Source organism: Mustelus asterias, chromosome 15, assembly GCF_964213995.1.
Source record: "Mustelus asterias chromosome 15, sMusAst1.hap1.1, whole genome shotgun sequence".
Lineage (NCBI taxonomy): Eukaryota > Metazoa > Chordata > Chondrichthyes > Carcharhiniformes > Triakidae > Mustelus > Mustelus asterias.
Window position 1 is genome coordinate 61,224,081 of NC_135815.1, and position 25,248 is coordinate 61,249,328.

A 25,248-nucleotide genomic window follows, 5' to 3' on the forward strand; every position below is an offset into this window, starting at 1 on the left:
AAAGCTAATGCAAAATCCATTCACAGATTAGCCACTACAAAATGATTACACTGTGCACCTGTGTAGGAACATGTTTTACAAAATGATTAATTTTAATTACATCAGCCAGAGAGCAAGGCTCTGGTGAATAAGCTGGCAAGATCTGTGGCATCAGTTTGCCAAGACTGCAAATATCTCTAGAGGTCCAGGGTCCAGTCTGCCAAAACCACACTGACATTTACCTGTGTTCTCTGCAGTTGCATTTTGGGTTTATATGAGTTTTGAACTGCTGTAAAATATTTTGTGTACTATTACTTGATGGCAGTGCCTTAATTGAAATTTTAGGCTTGACTTGATCGAAGTTGCTTAAAAGGGCGCACGCACTTTCCAAATTATAGCTGAATATTTGTGATGTAGAAGCCAATATTATTAATATATAACTGTATGATGTGTCAACACTTCATTCATCTCCTAACATTCAGGAGTCCTTCTTGTCAACATACACAGTCCCAGTCAGCAAGGGAATTATTGCTGGCAAAACTCTTGTTTGCAGTTGTGTGTATGTATTTTAAAAATATACAAAATATGCTATCCAAGCTAAAAGGCCTCTTCACTGCCATCCACACATCACACTGACTCATAGTGCCACCTCTAGACGAACTTGTGCATAGTCTTCTTCCTTTAAATTTTATTTTTTTTATTTTTAACAATCAAGATTATTCTGCCCAGTAATAAAATGGCATTCGAAATCTTCAGTAAAACCCAATCTGTTGAAATCATCTTGACCACCTGAATGTAACTGGTAGAAGTACTGACTTATGGATTGCTTCAATGATGACATTAAGCATTCTTGAGACAACTTTCTAACTTTATTTGAAATCCTGAATTCTTCCACACAACTTCTTGTCGTTAATCCAAAACAGTAGCTTGACTTGGCCTAGGAAGTCAACTGCTACAGACGATGCCAGTTATTCACTGACAAACTAGTACAGTGGCAATGAATCTAGACAACGGATGAGAATTACTTTCACTCAGATAATACCTGAAAAGCTAGTGAAAACTGATTCCATAAATAATTTTAAAGGGAGTTAGACGAGTTCTTGAGGATGTGGAGCTTATATATGTATAAACAAAATAAGACAGTATTATAAACTAAGCATGACTGCTCTTTCAAACAACCAGGCCTAGAAATTCTAGAAATCAAATTGAATGCACAAGTATAGTGGGAATTGGCCGATAACCATGTTTATATATGCCAGACTGGATCATCTCTTTTGGACACAACACTTTTTAAATACTGATAGTCCAGCTCTGCTGTTAATACACCATGACCCAGCAACTTTCATACTTCAATACAGTCCTCCTAAATTACTAGATCAGGATCATATTTGGAATTGAAGCATTTGCTCACTGAACACTGTGTGACTGTCAGTTTTGGTTTACTTAATCCATGTCACTCCCAGATGACAGTTGAATTTTAGGAAAAGGTTTATTGCTTAGGTCAAGCTGGAGTGATGTCATCAGTATGATCATACATGTCGGTTGTACCTCAACAGATGATGACCATTCTTAGTTATAGGACCATTTTACTTTTTGAATATTTAAAAAATTAATATAGGACTTTTCAAGCTCAATTTTGTAAGTACAGTTGATTTTTTAAATTGTGAAGGGAAACAACAGCCTGGATTTTCACCAAGTTGGGATGACTATAAAATGGCCCCTGGGTCCTAATTCCAGGATTCCTGATTCTAATCCCAGAGTGTGCTAGATTTTCCCGAGTGCCGTTCAAGGGCATAAGCTGGTTTGGGTAAAAATCCCACCTCCTATACTCCCGACCTTGCTGGCTCCATTGCGGAGCTAGGAATGCCAAGTCCTCCACAGTTTTCACGGAGTCGGGCTACCTTTTCAATGTGTCGTGGTTCACGGCACCTCAGAGGCCTTTACATTATCAATAAAAGAAACAGCAGGCACTTAAGTGGATGTCTGGGCTCTCATCCAAGCCATATTATTATTCTTGGCTGAAATATAGACATCTATGAGAGTATTAAAACACCTGAGCCCCACGGAAAACATTGCTTGGATTGACAGCTTTGGCTCTATGATCTCTGCTGTCAATTTCACAATGTTTATTTATAGAATGCCTGCAGTTTGCTGTTGATACTTTCAAGGGTCTGGATGATTGAAATTTTTATCGGGCTATAGTGAAAGGAGTGGAAAGTAATGAATGAATTACTTTTTCTTACACATTCTATTGTCAATATAGAGTTGATTGGTTCTAAAAACTGTATAGTGGGTGAATGCCTTGGAAGTACCATGGCTTGGCATAGAGAACATGAGGAATCATGGGGGTTGGGTGGGGGTTCATAGTCTGGCATGAAGGGGATGAGGTGACGTAGATGGAGCATGGGGAGAATGTGATGAGTGGCAACCCTTGCTGGGTTTTTTTCAACTGAGACAAAGTTGCACAGCATCATGGCGGGTCTTTTAAACAGCCATCTTGGCACTTGGCAGGCCCCGTGCCTGCATCCACCCTTTTTCCTGGGTTGGCTGGTCTGACTGCAGCCTATAACAGCCCTACAGCAATGAAGTTCCTGAGCATTTGCAGGCACATTCTCCTGAGAGACCGATGGACCAACCCAGGAATTTTCCCAACTGCCTACTCGACTTGGTGATGAATATCTGGGCCTACGTGTTTGCGTTGAGTGTAGAACATAAACATAGTTTAGAAAAATGATTCAAATTTACAACTAACATATATTGTGTATGTGCCTTCTGTAAATCCCTGAATAGATTGGAATGGGATTTTCAAGAGATGAGGAAATGTATACAGGGATCAATAAACTACCTTGGCAAGCTTTCTTTAAAAAATATTTTTCCATCTTTTAATACTCTCAGTTCTAAAAGTCAATGGTATTGATATATTGGAAGCAACAACTATGTGTTTTTGTCTGTTAGTTTTCAGTATTAAACTTGAATGAGATTTGCATATACATTTTAGGATTAATTTTAGTTCTGCAAATTGTTTATGTACATAGCTTCAATGGGTCTTGGAGCAGACATGATGACACAGGGCGATTCCAAACTGCAAGTACCTCAGAAATTAGACATCAAAGAAGAAGGGCTGCCTCCAACTGAGACCAAGTCTAAGGTATTTCTCCAGTACGGATGGTGTTGGTTTGGCTGAACAAGTCTGCTGTGTTATATCATTTGTTTTTCAGCCTCTGTTTCTACCTTCTGCATGTCATTTCCCTTTAAGTATCCTATTCCTCCATTCCAAATGGATCTGAAATTTATTGGTTCTAAAGGCACTTAAAACGGTGGCAAATTTGGCTTTAAGGTGTTAGAGAGATGCTTGCCTAGTTTTATAAACTGCAGCCGTTTTCTCTGCCTCTTTGTCATGGCTTCCTTGCTGCAGCAGCAAAGGCTCTTGGTATTTTGCTTTTTTGGCTTTTTTGTAAAACTGGGTAAATGACTTCCTTCACGGGGAAAACTCATGCGCTAAGCATCTCATTTAAGCTTAAAATTAAGCATGGTGGCTCCAGCAATTTTCCAAATTTATACCAATTATAAATGTTATGTGACTGTTTATACCTGTAAGTTAAAGTTGATTTAACATTTTTTCTTCTTTTGAATGAACCTTGCCCTGCCCTTCTTGTATTTTTGTCCCGCTACCACAGGATAGCTACAGCTTTCAGAGTATTTCTCAGCCCCCTACCTCAGGCAACCTTCCAATCCTTTCCCCCATGTCCCCAAGCTCTACTAGCATCTCCTCATTGCATGGAGATGAAAGTGATAGCATTAGCAGCCCAGGCTGGCCAAAGACTCCATCAAGTCCTGTAAGTGGTGCTGTTTTATTAACCTGTATGTTTTGTGATGTTTGTGTGCTATATTGAAAATCATTTAAAGTAAAAGAAAATGTGTTTGAAATCCCCTTGTAATCTTCTAAATGTGGTAACAGCTGATTAGTGATTAACTTTCATAATGGTGCTGTATATCGTTCCTCCCCCGAAGAAAATGGCAGTCAGTCATAATATTAACCATGGACCACAATATATCTAGAGATTTACCCAAGGTGCATAGACTGGAGGCTTTTTGACTACATGTAAAAACATAAATGTTCAACCATTCCTCATTTTCTTTTGAAAAATTTGAAACTCATTGCATCATTTTAGTACAATTATTTCCAGAAATAATAAATTAAAATAAATAAAAATGGTTATTTTCTTCCATATTATCATCATGTCTCCTTCCTGTTCTGCCATTCAGATAGAATCAGAAAATGCTGGAAAATCTCAGCAGGTCAGACAGTTGCCGGAATCTTACCGCCTCGCCCACCTCGAAATCAAGGCGAACGAGGCTCGCAGAATGTAATTCTCCATTGGTCTCGGACGAGATGCTACGAGCCTCGCCTGGGTGAGGTCGTAAAATCCCGGCCAGTGTCTGTGGAGAGAAAATAGAACTAAAGTTTCGAGGCTGGATGATGCTTTATCAGAGCTCTGATGAAAAACACTGAATGCAGTACTCCAGCTGGGGTCTAAGCTGAGGCCCATACAGATTTAATGTAACATCTACCCCTTTTGTATTCCAACTCGCTTGAGATTTTCCAGTTATTTTTATACCCACTCACTAGTTTTTACTGATTTCTGTACTTGGATCTCTAAAGCCCTCTGTGCATCCACTGATCCTAGCTTCTCTCAATTTAGAAAATACTTTGATCTATCTACAGCCCAAGGCAGATGACCTCACACTTCCCCCACAATGAACTCCATTTACCACTATTTTGTCCATTCACTTGATCTATCAATATTTCAGTGTAACATTCTGCTCCAATCTGCACTATTTACTGTGATATGTTGTCAGTAAACTAATACACAGCTCAATCTTCCTTCATCCAATTTGCTTACAGTTAAAGGTTGAGACCCTGTGTTCCCTTCAACATGGACAGCACGGTGGCACAGTGGTTAGCACTGCTGCCTCACAGCGCCAGGGACCCGGGTTCAATACCGACATCAAGTGACTGTGTGGAGTTTGCACGTTCTCCCTGTATCTGTGCGGGTTTCTTCCCACAGTGCGAAAGACGTGCTGGTTAGGTGATTTGGCTATACTAAATTGGCCCTTAGTGTCAAGGGTGCTTAGCAGGGCAAATACGTGGGCTTATGGGAATGGGGCCTGGGTGGGGTTGTTGTCAGTGCAGACCCGATGAGCCGAATGGCCTCCTTCTGCGCTGTAGAGATTCTATGATATCCTGCCAATTTGAGCACCTATCTATTACCTCTACTCCTTCTCCTACCTCCTAACAAATTTTCCATCAAAACCAGTAGATTGTGTCCACTTCCATTCTTGTTAAGTGTCTTTTGTGAAACCCTGTTGATTCCTTCTGGGCATCTGTATATTAATCAATTTTGGAGTTGTAGTGGCTAATTGAGTAAAAGTACTACTTAATCTAACATACAGAACAGACAGTGATGGTTTTAATTTTCCAGTCAGCCCTGTGATAGCTGATCTCAGCCTCATGGCTACATTTTGGACACCACAATTAAATGTAGCCTCTTAAACTAGAGGAAAATAAAACCAGCCAGGGTTTCTGCTGCACAGGGGTTAGCAATGCCCAGTGGAAAGTGCACATGTTTACACATTGGAAATAATTTGAGTTAGTCTCAGCTACAGACCTTTCCACACTAACTTACCCTGCTAATCCTTACCATTTAACCTCACTTGAACTGAACCGTCTGAACTGAATTTCTACAGAAGTTGGTGCCTTCTGGAGAAGAGGGGATTCAACTTTGTTCAGGACTAAATTTTACAGTCCTACATTAGGAAATTTTGAAGTGTATAAAAATATTCAGGATGAGCTGAGACAGCCCTTTGTTTTGGGAAAAAAGCCTATATGCCATTAAGGGAAAGAGTTTTTATGGAGGAGATCATGCTATTAGAGTGTGTGTGTATATATATATATATATAAATGTGTGCGTTGAACTTTTGGTTTTTAAAATAGCTGTATATTATTCTGTGTTCAGTGATGGATATCATCAAAATATTGCATAATAAGCTTCACAACTCCAATTTGTTTTTAAAAATGTTTTTAATGGTGTAGCTGTCTGAAATAAAAAATGCTCGACAGTTAAAACACATTTTTAGCTTACATCTTGGATTAATCTCTTCAGCTAAAACTCTTCAGCTAAAACTACCTTAAAGTATACCTTAAAGTATAGTCCATTTACTTTCTGTCCCTTTAACTGGATCTGATTGGTCCAATATTCTGTTGGAATTTATATGAAAGCATCAATCTCAATTTCACTTCTTGTTCGTCACTAATATTTTGAGTCTAAATGAGATGGCAGAGGTGAAATTGGTCTTCAACGGTTGCACAAAATGGCGATAGTGAATCAGCAGTCCTTCTTACACCGCCCAGTGTTCTTTTCCATTGACTTTAGTTTCACCCCTTTTCTGCTACTCTGAAGAGTAATTTTATCCCCCTAGCATGTTTAATAAGCAAAATCTACTACCTCATCACAACAAAGCAAAGATGCTGCGGTAACTATAGTAATTTTCAGTCAAAAATGAAATTGTAACTTAGTTTAATCATGTGCATCCTGCAGCATAATTCATCACTACTTATTCAATTTTACCTATATTCAAGTATTTAATTGTTAGACGATTCCTGATCAAGTCTATAAAGATACCTTTTAGAAGTTATCAGCCTAGATCTGGTTTTATGTGGAGGGAAAATTCAAGCTGTGCCAAACCAAAGAAGTGCATAATGTTCCATGTTGTTCATTCACAACTGACTTACATAACAAGAATATCTAGTGATTAATAAATTTTGTCGATCATAGCTGATGCATTCACAGTAATGGACCTCTGAGTAAAGAGGCTCAGTTTGAAAAACTGAGGTACAAAAGGTTTATGTTTCCATTGAATTTAGAATGGTGAAGTAATCCATATCCAAATCATAGGTTTGTTGCTCATATGAGATCGGGTGGCCACAGCATATGCCTGACCCAAAACAATTGCATTTGCCTTAATTGACCTAACAGATCAGAACTTCAGCACAGTGAAAAGAAAGTACAATTTTAATAATTTTAGTAGCATTTTCTGTTGTGATACCGAATCAGTTTGGAGATGCATATGACCTAGACTGAGATGGTTAAATTTGTAAACTGCTTTTGATGGTAACAGTTTATTATTAGATGGTGAACAGTTATTGACAGATAAGTATTTAAGATTTTTGTTGCCACGCACCTGAATTACTGAGCTAAAGTTCTGATTGTTACACTAATGAAGTGAGAGATCTTTGAGTATTAAAATGGAAACACAATAATGGATGTTTATTTAATTAATGCCAGAACTAGTAGCCTTCATTCCTTACTGTTTGTTATTTCAGGAAGTTAGACCACTTTTTGTATTTAGAAAAATGGCTCTTCGTATTTCTTCCTTGATTGTGCCTGATCATTGCAGAAATCAAACTCTTCCACAACTGGTGAGAAGATAACCAAGCTGTACGAGCTAGGGAGTGAACAGGAACGCAAGATATGGATAGATCGTTATCTATCCTTCATGGAAGAAAGAGGAACACCAGTGATCACTTTACCTGCTGTGGGGAAGAAGCCGTTGGACCTTTACCGACTTTACACTTGTGTTAAGGAAATTGGTGGCTTGGCGCAGGTAGGCAGAGAGCAACACAGTTTTGGTGGGTCAGAATTATTTGTTGGTTAGGTTTTGGCTGACATTTAAACTTTTGTGCCACGAAAGATGCTTTTTTTGCAAATTGATGCAAGCTAAACATGTGTATAAATGGCTGTCCATTCATTTTAGCCCTAATAATTAACAATGTAACATTCAAAATGTTTCAAAGAATGTTGCTGCAATATAGGAAAGGGGCAAGATATAAACTCCACATCAAAGGTTTGTTTTTCCTGGCTACTTGACCACTGCGTTAGTATCTGTATATGCAGGTAGGTTTCACAGCGTTCCAGTAATCTCCCTATATAACTGTATAAAATGCTGATTACGCCACAGCTAGAGTACTGTGTGCAGTTCTGGTCACCACATTATGGAAAGGATGTGATTGCATTGGAGAGAGTGCAGAGGAATTATACCAGGATGCTGCCTGGGCTGGAGGGTCTGAGCTATGAAAAAGATTGGATTGGCTGGGGCTGTTTTCCTTGGACCAGCGAAGGTTGGAAGGGTACCTGATACAGGTGTATAAAATAATGAAGGGTGTAGGTAGGGTGGATAGGAAGGCACTTTTTCCAGTTGAGTTGAGGAAAAACTTCTTTTACCCAGAGGGTGGTGGGAGTCTGAATCAAAAACTCTCGTAAAATTAAAGAAGTATTTAGATATTCTCTTGTACTGCAATAATATCCAGGGCTATGGGCCAAGCACTGGAAAATGGGATCAGTGTAGTCAGATCATTGTTGATTGGCATAGACACAATGGGCCGAATGGCCTCCTTCTGTGCTGTAAAACGTCAATGAATATATGAAATTAAAAAGGCATTCGCAAATTATAGTTATGATATTATTTTTGTTGTGCATCTGTGCTGACTAAGAAATGACCAATTATTGTTATTTGTTTTGTAAAATGTGTTCTTTGCTGCTTTCCATGATGTATCTCATTATATTGAATTCTCTGGAGCTTGGGGATTATTATGTATATATTAATTTGTGCATTGGTGTGTTGTTGAACCTCACTACAGCAATGTCTTGGGAGTTGTGGCATGAAATTTCTGCTAAGGGCACAACTGGTAAAATGCACAAAGAATGAGTTGGACACGGAACAGTTTTGCCTTGGTGAAGTTATGCAGAAGTTTCTGCACAAACTCCTCAGCATAAGCCCGAGTGTAAAATTTCCCCTGCACAAACGAGAAGCATAATTAAACATACAAAATCATGATAGATACTCGATTAGGGGGGTCTCAATGTTGCTGGTGGTGGGGTCAGGGGAATTGTGGAGTGGTCACATAAAAATCAAGAACCCATCAGAGTGAAGCTGAAAATTATGAGGTAATGCACTTAACAATTGAGTATTGGTCCTGCTATCTTCAATTAACTAAATACTGCAACAGAGCAGGACACACTGTGTGGTTTTAATTGTCCACTGGCACAGGTCTTTCATGTAGCAAGGGCAGATCAGTTTACATGAATTGAAAACATTTAAAATAAATTGTAGTGACTGGATTAAGAGATCTCGGTCATTCTTCAGCTGACAGCTGCTGAATTAATGTGACCACTAGTGCCTGGACCCCACGTTGTGGGCACAATGTTACAAACTCCCCAAACAGTTAATTTGCAGTTGACAGAAACTCAGAATTTCAACTTTAGGATGTGGCTAATTTTGTGGGAAATAGCTGATTACTTCAGTCATCTGGATTTTTTGATCTAGTGTGAACATTCATGCATACTATCCCAATTGGTTCCAAGCGCAAATCATTATACTTAAAACTCCGTGACCTTCAGTACCATTCCGTTTGAATCTGGGCAGAACTATAGCAGAGACACAAAGCCACAATACCTTTTTTAATGAAATTCCTAAAGATCTCCAGGGTATGCTAATTAAAAATGTAATGAGGAATAAATAATAATAAAAGGATAAAACTGGAAAGGAACACCCCTCCCTCCATAAGCTTTGAAGGCCAGATTTCCTATCATTTTTGTGCATCTAAACTCATTAAAGAAAAAATAAAGTCAGTTGCCTGTTTCTTTCTATCCCTTCACCCAAAAGATAGGGAACGTCTTGCTTACGGCATGCCAACTAGTTAGTCTGATTAAATAAGACTGTACTAATCTAGGTGAGTCAAAGTTTTAGGCAACTGGAGTTTCCAATTCTCCATGTTGTGACTCTTGAGCTTTATATTCTTTCTACAATTTCTGTTCCCCACTTTCCCTCGGCCCTAGCACAATCCAATTCCTAAAGTTCTTCTTTGAAAATGCACTGACTCTCAAAGGTGTTTGGAAATATTCAATCAGATTCTCATTGATTTTAACATAATCTTTCTCTAGGTTAACAAAAACAAAAAATGGCGTGAGCTGGCAACAGCCCTGAGCGTAGGTACATCAAGCAGTGCAGCCAGCTCACTAAAGAAGCAGTACATTCAGTACCTGTTTGCCTTTGAATGTAAGATTGAGCGTGGAGAGGACCCCCCTCCTGAGATGTTCAGTTCTGCTGAATCCAAAAAGCAGCCCAAGATACAGCCACCTTCTCCAGGTGAGTACTAGCTAGCACTGGAGTTCTGGTAAAGTTCTTGTGTTTTCACTGTTAGCTTAAATACAAGTTTCTTGTAAACTACAGAGAGAAAGCATTTGAACTGATGGCTTTTTGTAGCTCCTGCTTCCTTGTTTATTGCCACTTGCATTTATATAGCCCAATACAATGGTTCCGTGTGGTTAGCTCTGCTACTTCACAGCGCCAGGGACCCAGGCTCGATTCCAGCCTTGGGTAACTATCTGTGTGAAGTTTACTTGTTCTCCCGTGTCTGCGTGGGTTTTCTCCCACAGTCCAAAGATGTGCAGATTAGGTTGCGTGGCCATGCTAAATTGCCCTTTAGTGTCCCAACATATATAGGTTAGGGGTTTAGTGGGGTAAATAATTGGATTTACTGGGTAAGCCTGGGCAAGAGTTGGTGCAGATTTGATGGGCTGAATGGCTTCCTCCTGTACTGTTGGGATTCTATTCTCTTCTATTCTAAGATGCTTCATGAATATTATAAAGCAAAGGTTGACACTGAACAACATAAGCAGATGTCCAAAGACTTGGTCTAAGAGGTAGATTTTAAGGGCAATATTAAAGTAGGAAAGAGAGGAGTTTAGGGTGTTTATTCCATAGATTAAGGCTTAGACTACTGAAGGCAATGTCACCAATGACGTAGCGATTAAAATTGGAGATGCACAGGAGACAAGTATTAAAGGATCACAGATAAAGGGTCGTGGGGCTGGAGGAGACTACAGAGGTATGAAAGGGCAAAGCCATAAAGAGATTTGAAAAGAAGGATGAGAATTTTAAAATGAAGCATTGCTTAAAGGAAGCCAATGTGGTCAGTGAGCACAGATGTGATATAGAATGCAACACAATGAGTAAGGACATGGGCAGCAGAGTTTTGGATGAGTTTAGGTAGATTGTGAGATACCAGCCACGTGCATTGGAAAAGTCAAGTCTGGAGGCAGTAGAGACATGGATGAGAGTTTCTATCTGAATATAGAGAGAATCATCTGCAATGGCTTTTCTTCCCTTTGAGCTGTAAATGAGCTGAGGCAAGGGCGAAGTTGGGTGATGTTGCAGAACTGGAACTAGGGGTTGGGGATGGTGCAGAGATATGTAATGAAAAGCTCTTCTCGGGATCAAATATGATAACAAGGTTAGTAACAATTAGGATTCAGCATGAGACGATTGCCAAGGAGAGGGGTGAAATAAGTGGCATGGGAAGGGTGTTTGTAGCAGGGACCAAAGACAATGATTTTTGTTTCCAACTACTTATTTGGCAGAAATTTCTACTCATCTAGTACTGGACAAACAGTTTGGACAGTAAGGAGTTCAGGGAGGTGGTGGTGATGTAGAGTTGTGTGCCGTCAGCATGCATGTGAAAACCAATACTGTTTTCAGATAATGTTGCCAAGGAGCAGCAGAGAGATGAGTTGTGGGCCATCAGAGGTTCTGGTGCTCAAAAGGGAAGAAAAGCCATTGAAGATGATTCTCTCTATATTCAGATAGAAAAGAATGAAATCAGACGAGCGCAATTCCGGCTCAACTGGAAGGCAGCAGAGAAGCGGTGAAGGAAGATAGTATGGTCTATCATGTCAAAGAATGTAGGCAGATCAAGAAGAACAAGGAGGAATAGTTTACAGTCGCAAACGACATCATTTTTGTGATTTTATTAAGAGCTGTTTCATTACTGTGGCAGGATGGAAAACCAAACAGAGGGATTCAGACGTGCAGTTCTAAGAATAAAGGACATAGATTTGGGAGGCAACAATATGTTCAAGGACCTGTAGAGGGAAGAGAGGTTAGAAAAGCAGTAGTGTGCAACAACAGTGGGTCAAGGGTGGTTTTATTTTCAAGAGAGTGGAGATAACATCAGATTTGAAGAGTGGAACATTACCTGAAGAGAGTGAACCACAGTTGTTAGCACACTTGCATTCTTTCTCAGACTTCAAACAAGAAAATTACAATGAAATATTTATAAAGTATATTCCTTTTTAGGGCTCAGATCATTCCAGAAGTTAAATTAATTGTATTTGAACAAAGATTCAGGATGTCACTGTGTATATACATATTGTGGAGATGCCGGCGTTGGACTGGGGTGAACACAGTAAGAAGTCTCTCAACACCAGGTTAAAGTCCAACAGGTTTATTTGGTAGCAAATACCATAAGCTTTCGGAGCGCTGCTCCTTCGTCAGATGGAGTGGAAATGTGCTCTCAAACAGTGCACAGAGACACAAAATCAAGTTACAGAATACTGATTAGAATGCAAATCCCTACAGCCAGACAGGTCTTAAAGGTACAGACAATGTGGGTGGAGGGAGCATTAAACACAGGTTAAAGAGATGTGTTTTGTCTCCAGACAGAACCGCTAGTGAGATTCTGCAAGTCCAGGAGGCAAGCTGTGGGGGTTACTGATAATGTGACATAAATCCAACATCCCGGTTTAGGCCGTCCTCATGTGTGCAGAACTTGGCTATCAGTTTCTTCTCAGCGACTCTGCGCTGTCGTGTGTCGTGAAGGCCGCCTTGGAGAACGCTTACCTGAAGATCCAAGGCTGAATGCCCGTGACTGCTGAAGTGCTCCCCCACAGGAAGAGAACAGTCTTGCCTGGTGATTGTCGAGCAGTGTTCATTCATCCGTTGTCGTAGCGTCTGCATGGTTCCCCCAATGTACCATGCCTCGGGACATCCTTTCCTGCAGCGTATCAGGTAGACAATGTTGGCCGAGTTGCAAGAGTAGGTACCGTGTACCTGGTAGATGGTGTTCTCATGTGAGATGATGGCATCCGTGTCGATGAAAGATGCCCTCATAAGAACAGGATATGGCGCTCGACTCATCGATCAACAGTTCCGATGCGCCACAGCGACAAACCGCACCGACCTCCTCACGGGACGCAGTGAACAGAGTACCCTTCGTCGTCCAGTACTTCCCCGGAGCGGAGAAGCTACGGCATCTCCTCCGGAGCCTTCAACATGTCATTGATGAAGACGAACATCTCGCCAAGGCCATCCCCACACCCCCACTTCTTGCCTTCAAACAACCACGCAACCTCAAATAGACCATTGTCCGCAGCAAACTACCCAGCCTTCAGGAGAACAATGACCACGACACCACACAACCCTGCCACAGCAACCTCTGCAAGACGTGCCGGATCATCGACACGGATGCCATAATCTCACATGAGAACACCATCTACCAGGTACACGGTACCTACTCTTGCAACTCGGCCAACATTGTCTACCTGATACGCTGCAGGAAAGGATGTCCCGAGGCATGGTACATTGGGGGAACCATGCAGACGCTACGACAATGGATGAATGAACACCGCTCGACAATCACCAGGCAAGACTGTTCTCTTCCTGTGGGGGAGCACTTCAGCAGTCACGGGCATTCAGCCTTGGATCTTCAGGTAAGCGCTCTCCAAGGCGGCCTTCACGACACACGACAGCGCAGAGTCGCCGAGCAGAAACTGATAGCCAAGTTCCGCACACATGAGGATGGCCTAAACCGGGATGTTGGATTTATGTCGCATTATCAGTAACCCCCACAGCTTGCCTCCTGGACTTGCAGAATCTCACTCGCTGTTCTGTCTGGAGACAAAACACATCTCTTTAACCTGTGTTTAATGCTCCCTCCACCCACATTGTCTGTACCTTTAAGACCTGTCTGGCTGTAGGGATTCGCATTCTAATCCGTATTCTGTAACTTGATTTTGTGTCTCTGTGCACTGTTTGAGAGCACATTTCCACTCCATCTGACGAAGGAGCAGCGCTCCGAAAGCTTATGGTATTTGCTACCAAATAAACCTGTTGGACTTTAACCTGGTATTGTGAGACTTCTTACTATATACATATTGCCATCCTCTGTGGTAACAGTATTTAGAGTCTGTGATGAACGCTAGTCTGTGCTCGACAAATATACACAATTGGAAGCAGGTTAATATGTTGTGAGTTGCAGGTGCAGTAGTAGGCTGGGTTATTTTGGCTCTGTGAAGGGGTTTCCTGCTGTGGAGACAAGGGAGAATGATAAATGTGTACTTTGTTTCCTTGTTAACAAAACAACACTGACACCTGCTGCATCTGGCCATGCTTCAAAACACACGTGGAATTCATGTTCAATGAGGTGAATGTAACAGAACAAATAGCTGATGTTTTCACGCATTTCGTAGCGGCTCCTCATTTGAAACAAACCCATTTTCTCACAGAAAACAGGTCACACACGAATAGCAATCCACAAGTTATTCTTTCTCTTTGAACCTCTTTGGAGCATCTTTTCACTATACCCCTTAACTGATGGTGACGGTGTAAAATAAGCTGCATGTAAACATTGCATTGGATAAACAACAGTAGTGGATGTGATTTCTCTCTCATAATGTACATTTTAACCTATTCACATTGTTTCAATACCTGTGCAGTTTATTTGACTGACTTTGCACCCAAACTCTCAAGTCATAATCATGCTCTCATTCACAGCACACTGAGAAAGAGCAGATTGAATGATGATCACCCGAGATAGCTGCTGTGCACCTCATTGCAGCTGTTTACAGATCAACATTGATAGCTGTCTGTAATAAGTTTCTCTTTCAACCAAGAATCATGCAGGTTACGTATTGCTAAGGTTTCATAGTTTAAAAATTATTGGCGCAATTTGCAACTGCTACCATATCAACAGCACTTGGCAAAACTCCATGGTAAAATGTATTATGATATCTATATTTTTTTAATTACTACTTTTTAGGATGAAATAGAGTGTGGTTGCATAAAACATCTGGATTTCTGGCACAGAGTATTAATGTGGTCTACTGCTAATTGTTTTGATTTCTTTAAACTATCAGAAACTCGTAATAAAAACAGAGCTGAGTTGTTCCATGCCTAGATTAGCTAACATTATAAAGCTAGTAAGAAGTCTCACAACACCAGGTTAAAGTCCAACAGGTTTATTTGGTATCACAAGCTTTCGGAGCGCTGCTCCTTCATCAGGTGAATGGAGAGGTGTGTTCACAAACACGGCATATATAGACAGAGACTCAATTGCATGATAATGGTTGGAATGCAAGTCTTTACAGGTAATCAAGTCTTTACAGATACAGACAATGCAAGTGGAGGGAGGGACAATCACAGGTTGTGATTATTCCCTCTTTCTACTCGCATTGCCTGTATCTGTAAATACTTGATTACCTGTAAAGACTCGCATTCCAACCATTGTCACGCAATTGAGTCTCTGACTATATATACCGTGTTTGTGCACCTACCTCTCCACTCACCTGCTGAAGGAGTAGCACTCCGAAAGTTTGTGATACCAGATAAACCTGTTGGATTTTAACCTGGTGTTGTGGGACTTCTTACTGTGTCGACCTCAGTTCAATGCTGGCATCTCTAAATCATTATAAAACTACTGATTGTAGAAAGTCTGAGAGCCAATCAGGATCTGTACAGTGGCTTTGTGTCATAGAGCCAGTAGTCTGTGACAGTATTGTTACCCTAGTTTCCTTATTTCTTTACATCAATTTTGTTCCTCTTCTCCCCTTCTGAAAAGATGGGCCTAGAAAATCAGGCACAAAATAGCACCATATTTTTCAGCTGTAAACAGCTAACTAAGCTTCTGTAATGTCCTAACTTTGTTAAGTGCTGTGGGTTTTACACAAAGAAAAGATTTGGTTTGCACACTTAGATTCAAACTACCATGCAACAGGTTTTATTGAAAGAACTGTTCTCTGCAGAGTCTAAACTGAAAGTAAAACAGCAGCCTGCAACGCCCAATGACATAATCATCAAATCATGTGATCAGCTCTTAAAGCAACCCTTTTAAACATCTCTAACTTCTAACTTAGCACTGTTGCAGAACAAAATGAGCAACGTTCCTCTTACAGACTCAAAGGTCACTTTAAATGCAATTAGCAACCATAAAGCTACTTGCTATAATATGTGTAGACAGTCTTGAAGCTTTCAGAGAGATTTTGCAGAGAGAAAGCAGCTTGTAGAAAACCTCTATCTTTGAACAAATCCCACCAGAACTGAAAAACTGTTTCTCTGCTACAGGCCTAGCTTCTCCCATTAACCACATCATCACATGACCCTGCATTCCTGAACCCACCTTCCATTCCTTTAATCAAAGCCCTAGGGGAAATCTCCATCCATAAACAAAAATCCATTAGCACCATCCTAAGTAAATACTGCATGACTAAAATGCGTAATTATCGTGCTCTCCCAGCATCTGAGCGAAATGTTTTCCAGACACCAACTGCCTGCAGAAAAAAACGGAATCTTTAAACATTCCCCTTAAACAATACATATAGCAATAACACACTATCATCATCCCCATCACTTCTCTACCCCGGCCATGCTGGCCTCAGGGCCAATCGCTCACCCTTTCTCACTTAACTGTTGACTGCTGCAACACTACCTGATCTTCCATTATGATTCACCAGCAACTGTGCTCATCAGCTCTGTCAAAATTGGGCGTGAGGTCCCATTGTTTGTATAAGTAATTTGAACTCAGAAATTGATGGAACCATGTCAAAATTTGCAGACAATGCCAAATACTGAGAAAGACTGTGATGCAATCCAAGAAAACATTAATAAGCTTGTAGGTGGGCAAGCAAATGACAAATCAATTCCAATATAGATAAATAAGGTGGAGTATTTTCAAAAGTGGAATAAGGGCCAACCTACTGGAAAATAAGAGTCAAAATGGGATAGAGGCATAAAAAGATCTAGGAGTTCAAATAGGCAAATCACTAAAAGTAACAGTTTAGCAATGTTACTAAAAAAAAACAAATAAAGCATTGGGATTCTTTCTAGAGGAATAAAACTCAAAAGCAGAGAAGTTATATTTAACATGCATTATGCCTTGATTATACGAAACTTAGAATACTGTGTCCATGTGCAGGATTTTGATGGTGGGGTTATATTGGGGTCTCCAGTCAAACAAACAAAGAACAATACAGCACAGGAACAGGCCCTTCAGCCCTCCAAGCCCGCGCTGCTCCCTGGTCCAAACTAGACCATTCTTTTGTATCCCTCCATTCCCACTCCGTTCATGTGGCTATCTAGATAAGTCTTAAACGTTCCCAGTGTGTCCGCCTCCACCACCTTGCCTAGCAGCGCATTCCAGGCCCCCACCACCCTTTGTGTAAAATATGTCCTTCTGATATCTGTGTTAAACCTCCCCCCCGCTCACATTGAACCTATGACCCCTCGTGAACGTCACCACCGACCTGGGGAAAAGCTTCCCACCGTTCACCCTATCTATGCCTTTCATAATTTTATACACCTCTATTAGGTCTTCCCTCATCCTCTGTCTTTCCAGTGAGAACAACCTCAATTTACCCAATCTCGCCTCATAACTAAGCCCCTCCGTACCAGGCAACATCCTGATAAACCTCCTCTGCTCTCTCTCTAAAGCCTCCACGTCCTTCTGGTAGTGTGGCGACCAGAACTGGACGCAGTATTCCAAATGTGCCCGAACCAACGTTCTATACATCTGCAACATCAGACCCCAACTTTTATACTCTGTGCCCCGTCCTATAAAGGCAAGCATGCCATATGCCTTCTTCACCACCTTCTCCACCTGTGACGTCACCTTCAAGGATCTGTGGACTTGCACACCCAGGTCCCTCTGCGTATCTACACCCTTTATGGTTCTGCCATTTATCGTATAGCTCCCCCCTACGTTAGCTCTACCAAAATGCATCACTTCGCATTTATCTGGATTGAACTCCATCTGCCATTTCTTTGCCCAAATTTCCAGCCTATCTATATCCATCTGTAGCCTCTGACAATGTTCCTCACTATCTGCAAGTCCAGCCAATTTTGTGTCATCCGCAAACTTACTGATCATCCCAGTTACACCTTCTTCCAGATCGTTTATATAAATCACGAACAGCAGAGCTCCCAATACAGAGCCCTGCGGAACACCACTAGTCACAGGCATCCAGCCGGAAAAAGACCCTTCCACTACCACCCTCTGTCTTCTGTGACCAAGCCAGTTCTCCCTTTATCCCATGAAATCCAACCTTTTGCACCAACCTACCATGAGGTACTTTGTCAAACGCTTTACTAAAGTCGCGCTTGACAAACTTGTTGGATTTTTATGAAGATGTGACTAGTGCGGTTGACGGAGGGGAACCGGTGGATGCAGTGTTTTTGGATTTCCAAAAGGTGTTTGATAAGGTGCCTCACAAAAGGTTGCTGAAGAAGATTGGGTCACACGGAGTTGGGGGTAGGGTGTTCGCGTGGATTGGGGATTGGCTATCCGACAGGAAGCAGGGAGTCGGAATAAATGGGTGCTTTTCTGGTTGGCGGTTGGTAACTAGTGGCGTGCCGCAGGGATCGGTACTGGGGCCTCAACTATTTACCATTTATATAGACGATCTGGAGGAGGGGACTGAGTGTAGGGTAACAAAGTTTGCAGACGACACAAAGATAAGTGGAAAAGTGAATCGTGTGGAGGGCGTAGAAGGTCTGCAGAGAGATTTGGACAGGCTGAGTGAGTGGGCGAGGATCTGGCAGATGGAGTATAATGTTGACAAATGCGAGGTTATTCACTTTGGAGGAAATAATAGCAAATTGGATTATTATCTAAATGGAAAAAAATTACAACATGCTACTGTGCAAAGGGACCTGGGGTCCTTGTGCATGAGACGCAAAAACCCAGTCTGCAGGTGCAACAGGTGATCAAGAAGGTAAATGGGATGTTGGCCTATATCGCAAGAGGGATAGAATATAAAAGCAGAGATGTCTTGCTGCATCGGTACAGGGCATTGGTGAGGCCGCAGCTGGAATACTGTGTGCAGTATTGGTCCCCTTATTTGCGGAAGGATATATTGGCCTTGGAGGGAGTGCAGAGAAGGTTCACCAGGTTGATACCAGAGATGAGGGGTGTTGACTATGAGGAGAGACTGAGCAGATTGGGTTTGTACTCGTTGGAATTTAGAAGGCTGAGGGGGGATCTTATAGAGACCATTAAGATAATGAAGGGGCTGGATAGGGTAGAGGTGGAGAGATTCTTTCCACTTAGAAAGGAAGCTAGAAGTAGAGGGCACAGCCTCAAAATAAAGGGGGGTCAGTTTAGGACAGAGTTGAGGGGGAACAACTTCTCTCAGAGGGTGGTGAATCTCTGGAATTCTCTGCCCACTGAAGTGGTGGAGGCTACCTCGTTGAATATGTTTAAATCACGGATAGATGGATTCCTGATCGGTAAGGGAATTAGGGGTTATGGGGATCAGGCGGGTAAGTGGAACTGATCCACTTCAGATCAGCCATGATCTTATTGAATGGCGGGGCAGGCTCGAGGGGCTAGATGGCCTACTGCTCCTATTTCTTACGTTCTTATGTTCTTATATAGACGACATCCACGGCCCTTCCCTCGTCAACCATTCTAGTCACTTCTTCAAAAAACTCCACCAGGTTAGTGAGGCATGACCTCCCTCTCACAAAAACCATGCTGACTGTCATTAATGAGTTTATTCCTTTCTAAATGCGCATACATCCTATCTCTAAGAATCCTCTCCAACAACTTCCCTGCCACGGACGTCAAGCTCACCGGCCTATAATTACCCGGGTTATCCTTCCTACCCTTCTTAAATAACGGGACCACATTAGCTATCCTCCATTCCTCTGGGAGTCCCACAGTGATTTTCCGTGAATTGGTCAGTTAGAAGTCAGAAGATATGCTCGCCAGCCAGTTCGGAACTGGAGCGTGTCATCTCAGGTGAGAGAAAGAGATCTTCTCCATCATGAATTTTAAAAATCATGATAGTGTCAGGCTTCACAGAGAGGCTGTGGATGTGATCAGGCAGGTGGGGAAGGCCTCAAAGCCTGCTTAGAGTGCTGGTTCCCTGGTCTGACGCAACGAGGCCATCTGCAGGCAGGTGACATGTTCCACACATTGCAGAGGGCTCAAAAATACCAGTTTGTTTCTGACAATTGGCCTTAACTGACCATTAACTCGTCGCTTCCACCTAAGATTCTGCCTCTGGAAAATGGGCCAATTGGGCAGGATAGCACTGGCAAACTGGCATCTCAGTCAGTGGCGTGAATTTAAGTGCCCGCCCACCTACATTCACAAGGGTGACACCAAAATTGACATAAAATAACTATCAGGAAAAACAGGCCAACGAGAGCTAGAAAAGAAAAGACTGAGGTGAGTCCTATCACAAGTCTATTAGGTTCAAACATGATCTCTTATTTCAAGGAATAGTCACCTCAGCCACACATAGGTCAGAAGAACAGCAGGTAGAAGGCCATTTGGTAGAGCAGGAGGAACAGCCAGGTATTGCAGAAATCCTGAGGTGCTCAGAACCAGTTTTCAGTGCTCAAAGTCTGAGGGTGACACCACCTCAAAGGAAGCACCCCCCCCTCCCCCCCCACACATGTGCGCGCACGCAAACACACACACACACACTCCATGGTATGGTGGAGCAAATAACAACATGGGGGTCGAGCAGACTGTGGAAATGTAATGATTATAAGGGATTTGATAGCTGGGGAGTGGACAGGAGTTTCTGCAACTGTTGACGAGTCTCACATGATGCATTTCCTCCCTTGTGCCAAGGTAGAGAACATCACTGAAAGGTGGTAGAGCATTTTGCATGGTAGGAAACATCGTGAGGTTGTGGTGCATGGAACCAATGACATTGTTCGGAAAATAGTTCAAATCCTGCAGTCAGAGTTTCAGGAGCTAACAAGAAAGTTAAAAGAGCAGACCTCCAAGGTAGTAAAAGCCCTACTTTATTCCCAATGCCACGCGATAGGAGAATCAATGTTAGGTTAATGTTAGGCTGGAGAAATAGTGGAGGAGAGAGTGAGAAACAAGGCTGGAACCAATGTACTCACAGGGAGTTTAACTAGCGCTATGTTTGGCAAGGATAGAAGTCCAAGATGAAACATCAAAGTGAAGAAACAAGGTAGAGAGATCTGGGAGAGACAACCATCAGAATAAAGAGTTGTTCAGAAATTGAAGGAAACAGAGAGTGAGGCACTTGCGCAAGTCAAGGAAATTACTCGGCAATTGTGGAATCACATCTAACATTGGACATTATGTTACAAGTTTTGTAAGCACGGGCGGGTTGTGTGCGATCAGTACTCTGCCTATTGCAAACAGCCAGTAAAATAATTGTTGCAGATTGATGTGCTTGAGGCTGGACACCATCTAATTTGGATGGAGTTTTGGGCTGCCATTTTTAAAGGGCACCCAATCTCAAAGTTAAGTTGAAGGTCGCTCACGCACTCTCCTTCCCCCCACCCTTCCACAGACTTACAGACTTTGCAACTCCCCCCCCCGCCACATACACCCCGAATCTTTGACCCCAGAGGAGCAACCTACTCCCCCCATCACTAAATGTTCCCCAGCACACACCATGCAAGCATGAGGGTGACAACCCTCTCTTCTCTCTCCCCCCCCACCCCCAAATCCCTCCTTGCTAGTATCGGGCCCCCCCACCTCCCCAGTCGTGACCATTGCCTCACCCCAAGTAAGTGATATCCCATTGTGGGAAAGCCTAAGACTCCACATCCTTTAGGCACTCCCTTCAGGTCCCATCCCTTTCCAATCCCACCCTGGCAGTGCCGAGGGCAGTATCAGGGCACTCATCCAGTGGCTATCATGTACTTTCCCAAAGGTTTCTGCATCATGATCAGGAGTGGTAATACTGTTGTTTTTTCCCTGCCTTAACTGAGTTCTTGACATCAATTGTAGAGTCTCTGTTGCTGCCTGACAGCATGAATTGTAACAGAATATGTCTTTCTTCGCCAGCAAATTTCTCAAACACTTCACTGACAGGTGATGTAATTGAAATGTCATGTATTGAGATGGGAAATTTCCCATAGCAAGATAAATGAGATGGGATGGGTTTTGAATATAAACAGATATTACCTCCAAATGACCTCTGATCAGTGTAAATTAGTGACTAGCCCCATGACATTTTTTTTTATTCAGTCGTGGGACATGGGTGTCACTGGCTGGCTAGCATTTATTTCCCATCCCTAGTTGCCCTTGAGAAGGTGGTGGTGAGCTGCCTTCTTGAATCGCTGCAGTCCATGTTCCGTGGGGTTGACCCACAATGCAGTTAGGGAGGGAATTCCAGAATTTTGACCCAGCGACTGTGAAGGAACGGCGATACATTTCCAAGTCAGGATGGTGAGTGGCTTGGAGGGGAACTTGCAGGTGTGGTGTTCCCATTTAACTGCTGCCCTTGTCCTTCTAGATGGAAGTGGTCGTGGGTTTGGAAGGTGCTGTCTAAGGATCTTTGGTGAATTGCTGCATGCATCTTGTAGATAGTACACACTGCTGCTACTGAGCGTCAGTGGTGGAGGGATTGAATGTTAGTAGATGTGGTGCCAATCAAGTGGGCTGCTTTGTCCTGGATTTGACTTCTGAAATTTGGACAGAGTTCGTACTGAGTAAATTATCTTCTCAGTACGATAGCTGGCTATATAGTCTGAAGTATGTGAGCATACCTAACCTCCACTGGTTTATTTAACTGAAGTACAGTAAGAGTTTTAACAACACCAGGTTAAAGTCCAACAGGTTTATTTGGTAGCAAATGCCATTAGCTTTCGGAGCGCTGCTCCTTCGTCAGATGGAGTGGATATCTGCTCTCAAACAGGGCATACAGAGACACAAAATCAAGTTACAGAATACTGATTGGAGTGCGAATCTCTACAGCCAACCAGGTCTTAAAGATACAGACAATGTGAGTGGAGGGAGCATTAAGCACAGGTTAAGGAGATGTGTATTGTCTCCAGACAGGACAGCCAGCAAGTCCAGGAGGCAAGCTGTGGGGTTACTGATAGTGTGACATAAACCCAAGATCCTGGTTTAGGCTATCCTCGTGTGCAGAACCTGGCTATCGGTTTCTGCTCAGCGACTCTGCGCTGTCGTGTGTCGTGAAGGCCGCCTTGGAGAACGCTTACCCGAAGATCAGAGGCTGAATGCCCGTGACCGCTGAAGTGCTCCCCCACAGGAAGAGAACAGTCTTGCCTGGTGATTGTCGAGCGGTGTTGATTCATCCGTTGTCGTAGCGTCTGCATGGTTTCCCCAATGTACCATGCCTCGGGCCATCCTTTCTTGCAGCGTATCAGGTAGACAACGTTGGCCGAGTTGCAAGAGTAGGTACCGTGTACCTGGTAGAAGGTGTTCTCACGTGAGATGATGGCATCCCTGTCGGTGATCCGGCACATCTTGCAGAGGTTTCTGTGGCAGGATTGTGTGGTGTCGTGGTCATTGTTCTCTTGAAGGCTGGGTAGTTTGCTGCGGACAATGGTCTGTTTGAGGTTGCACGGTTGTTTGAAGGCAAGAAGTGGGGGTGTGGGGATGGCCTTGGCGAGATGTTCGTCTTCATCAATGACATGTTGAAGGCTCCGGAGGAGATGCCGTAGCTTCTCCGCTCCGGGGAAGTACTGGACGACGAAGGGTACTCTGTCCACCGTGTCCCGTGTTTGTCTTCTGAGGAGGTCGGTGCGGTTTTTCGCTGTGGCACGTCGGAACTGTCGATCGATGAGTCGAGTGCCATATCCTGTTCTTATGAGAGCATCTTTCAGCGTCTGGAGGTGTCTGTTGCGATCCTCCTCATCCAAGCAGATCCTGTGTATACGGAGGGCTTGTCGTAGGGGATGGCTTCTTTAACGTGTTTAGGGTGGAAGCTGGAGAAGTGGAGCATCGTGAGGTTATCCGTGGGCTTGCGGTACAGTGAGGTGCTGAGGTGACCATCCTTAATGGAGATGCGTGTGTCCAAGAATGCAACCGATTCCGGAGAGTAGTCCATGGTGAGCCTGATGGTGGGATGGAACTTGTTGATGTTATCATATAGTTGTTTCCGTGATTGTTCACCATGGGTCCAAAGGAAGAAAATGTCATCGATGTATCTAGTGTATAGCATCGGTTGAAGGTCCTGTGCGGTGAAGAAGTCTTGTTTGAACCTGTGCGTGAAGATGTTGGCATATTGAGGTGCGAATTTGGTCCCTATGGCTGTTCCGTGTGTCTGGATGAAGAACTGGTTGTTGAAGGTGAAGACATTGTGGTCCAGGATGAAGCGGATGAGTTGTAAAATTGCATCTGGAAACTGGCAGTTATCGGCGTTGAGTACTGAGGCCGTTGCAGCAATGCCATCATCATGGGGGATGCTGGTGTAGAGTGCCGAGACATCCATTGTGACGAGGAGCACTCCTGGTTCAACTGCTCCATGTGTGTTGAGTTTCTGTAGGAAGTCCGTAGTGTCGCGACAAAAGCTGGGGGTTCTTTGTACAATGGGTTTCAGGATGCCCTCGACATAGCCGGAGAGGTTCTCGCACAGGGTCCCATTGCCTGATACGATGGGATGGCCGGGTGTGTTTGCCTTGTGTATCTTCGGGAGGCAGTAGAGATCTCCAACGCGGGGAGTACGTGGGATGAGAGCATGGAGGGTGCTCTGAAGGTCCGGATCAAAGGTCTTATTTAAGTGAATACATTGTCACCTCTGGGAAAAGGTTTATACTATTGTATATTTATTCCTCTAGTTTTTGCTACAGTGTGGAATGAATGGTGTAGTTATTACTCAGAAAAAAAGACAAAAGTAGTAAAATTCAAAATGTTTTAACACATTTAAACATGTCAACATTACAAAATTGACCTGGAGAAAACCATTTTTAGTATGAAGAGATGTTGAATTAAAATTTTCCGAAATTTGTCTGTTTTCTGCTGTTCTTTTCTCCCTTCTTCAAACCAAACAAGTCGTGAAATTGTCACCCCTAATTGCAGCACTTCTCTTGCAGTAGGTTAATAAATGTGTGCTCTAAAAGGGAATTGATCCTTATGTTACAATTCTCTCTGTATTCCCTGAGAGTATTTTCTCTCTCTGACATTGGTTTGCTGCAGAGATCAGTTCTCTTCATGTCGCCATGTTCAGAGTGGAGAATAGTTCCTTAACGACTGACATTTACTGATTGAATAGTAGGCGAGACAGTCGAAACTAGACATGTCAGTTGTTTCCTGCCACTCAATGAAAATTTCTCCCTCTTTGTGAAGTTCTGGAAAGCAGCATCTACGCGCTAAAGCTTTTTGCAACTGCAGAGCTCAATTTTAGAATTGTTGCA

The 25,248-nt window shown here is 42.7% G+C and overlaps 1 protein-coding gene across 4 annotated transcripts in view; it reads left to right on the forward strand.

Annotated features, from left to right (window-relative positions):
* Positions 1–25,248, forward strand: part of LOC144504532 (AT-rich interactive domain-containing protein 1B-like) — a 602,681-nt gene that overhangs the window by 519,075 nt on the left and 58,358 nt on the right. For 2 of the 4 annotated variants that reach the window (XM_078229967.1, XM_078229968.1), the window contains 4 exons: positions 3,015–3,127; positions 3,657–3,815; positions 7,438–7,644; positions 9,981–10,185. In XM_078229967.1, the coding sequence (XP_078086093.1) occupies positions 3,015–3,127; positions 3,657–3,815; positions 7,438–7,644; positions 9,981–10,185 (684 nt within the window). The remainder of the gene's footprint in view (positions 1–3,014; positions 3,128–3,656; positions 3,816–7,437; positions 7,645–9,980; positions 10,186–25,248) is intronic. The other 2 variants (XM_078229969.1, XM_078229970.1) reach the window with 1 other exon arrangement.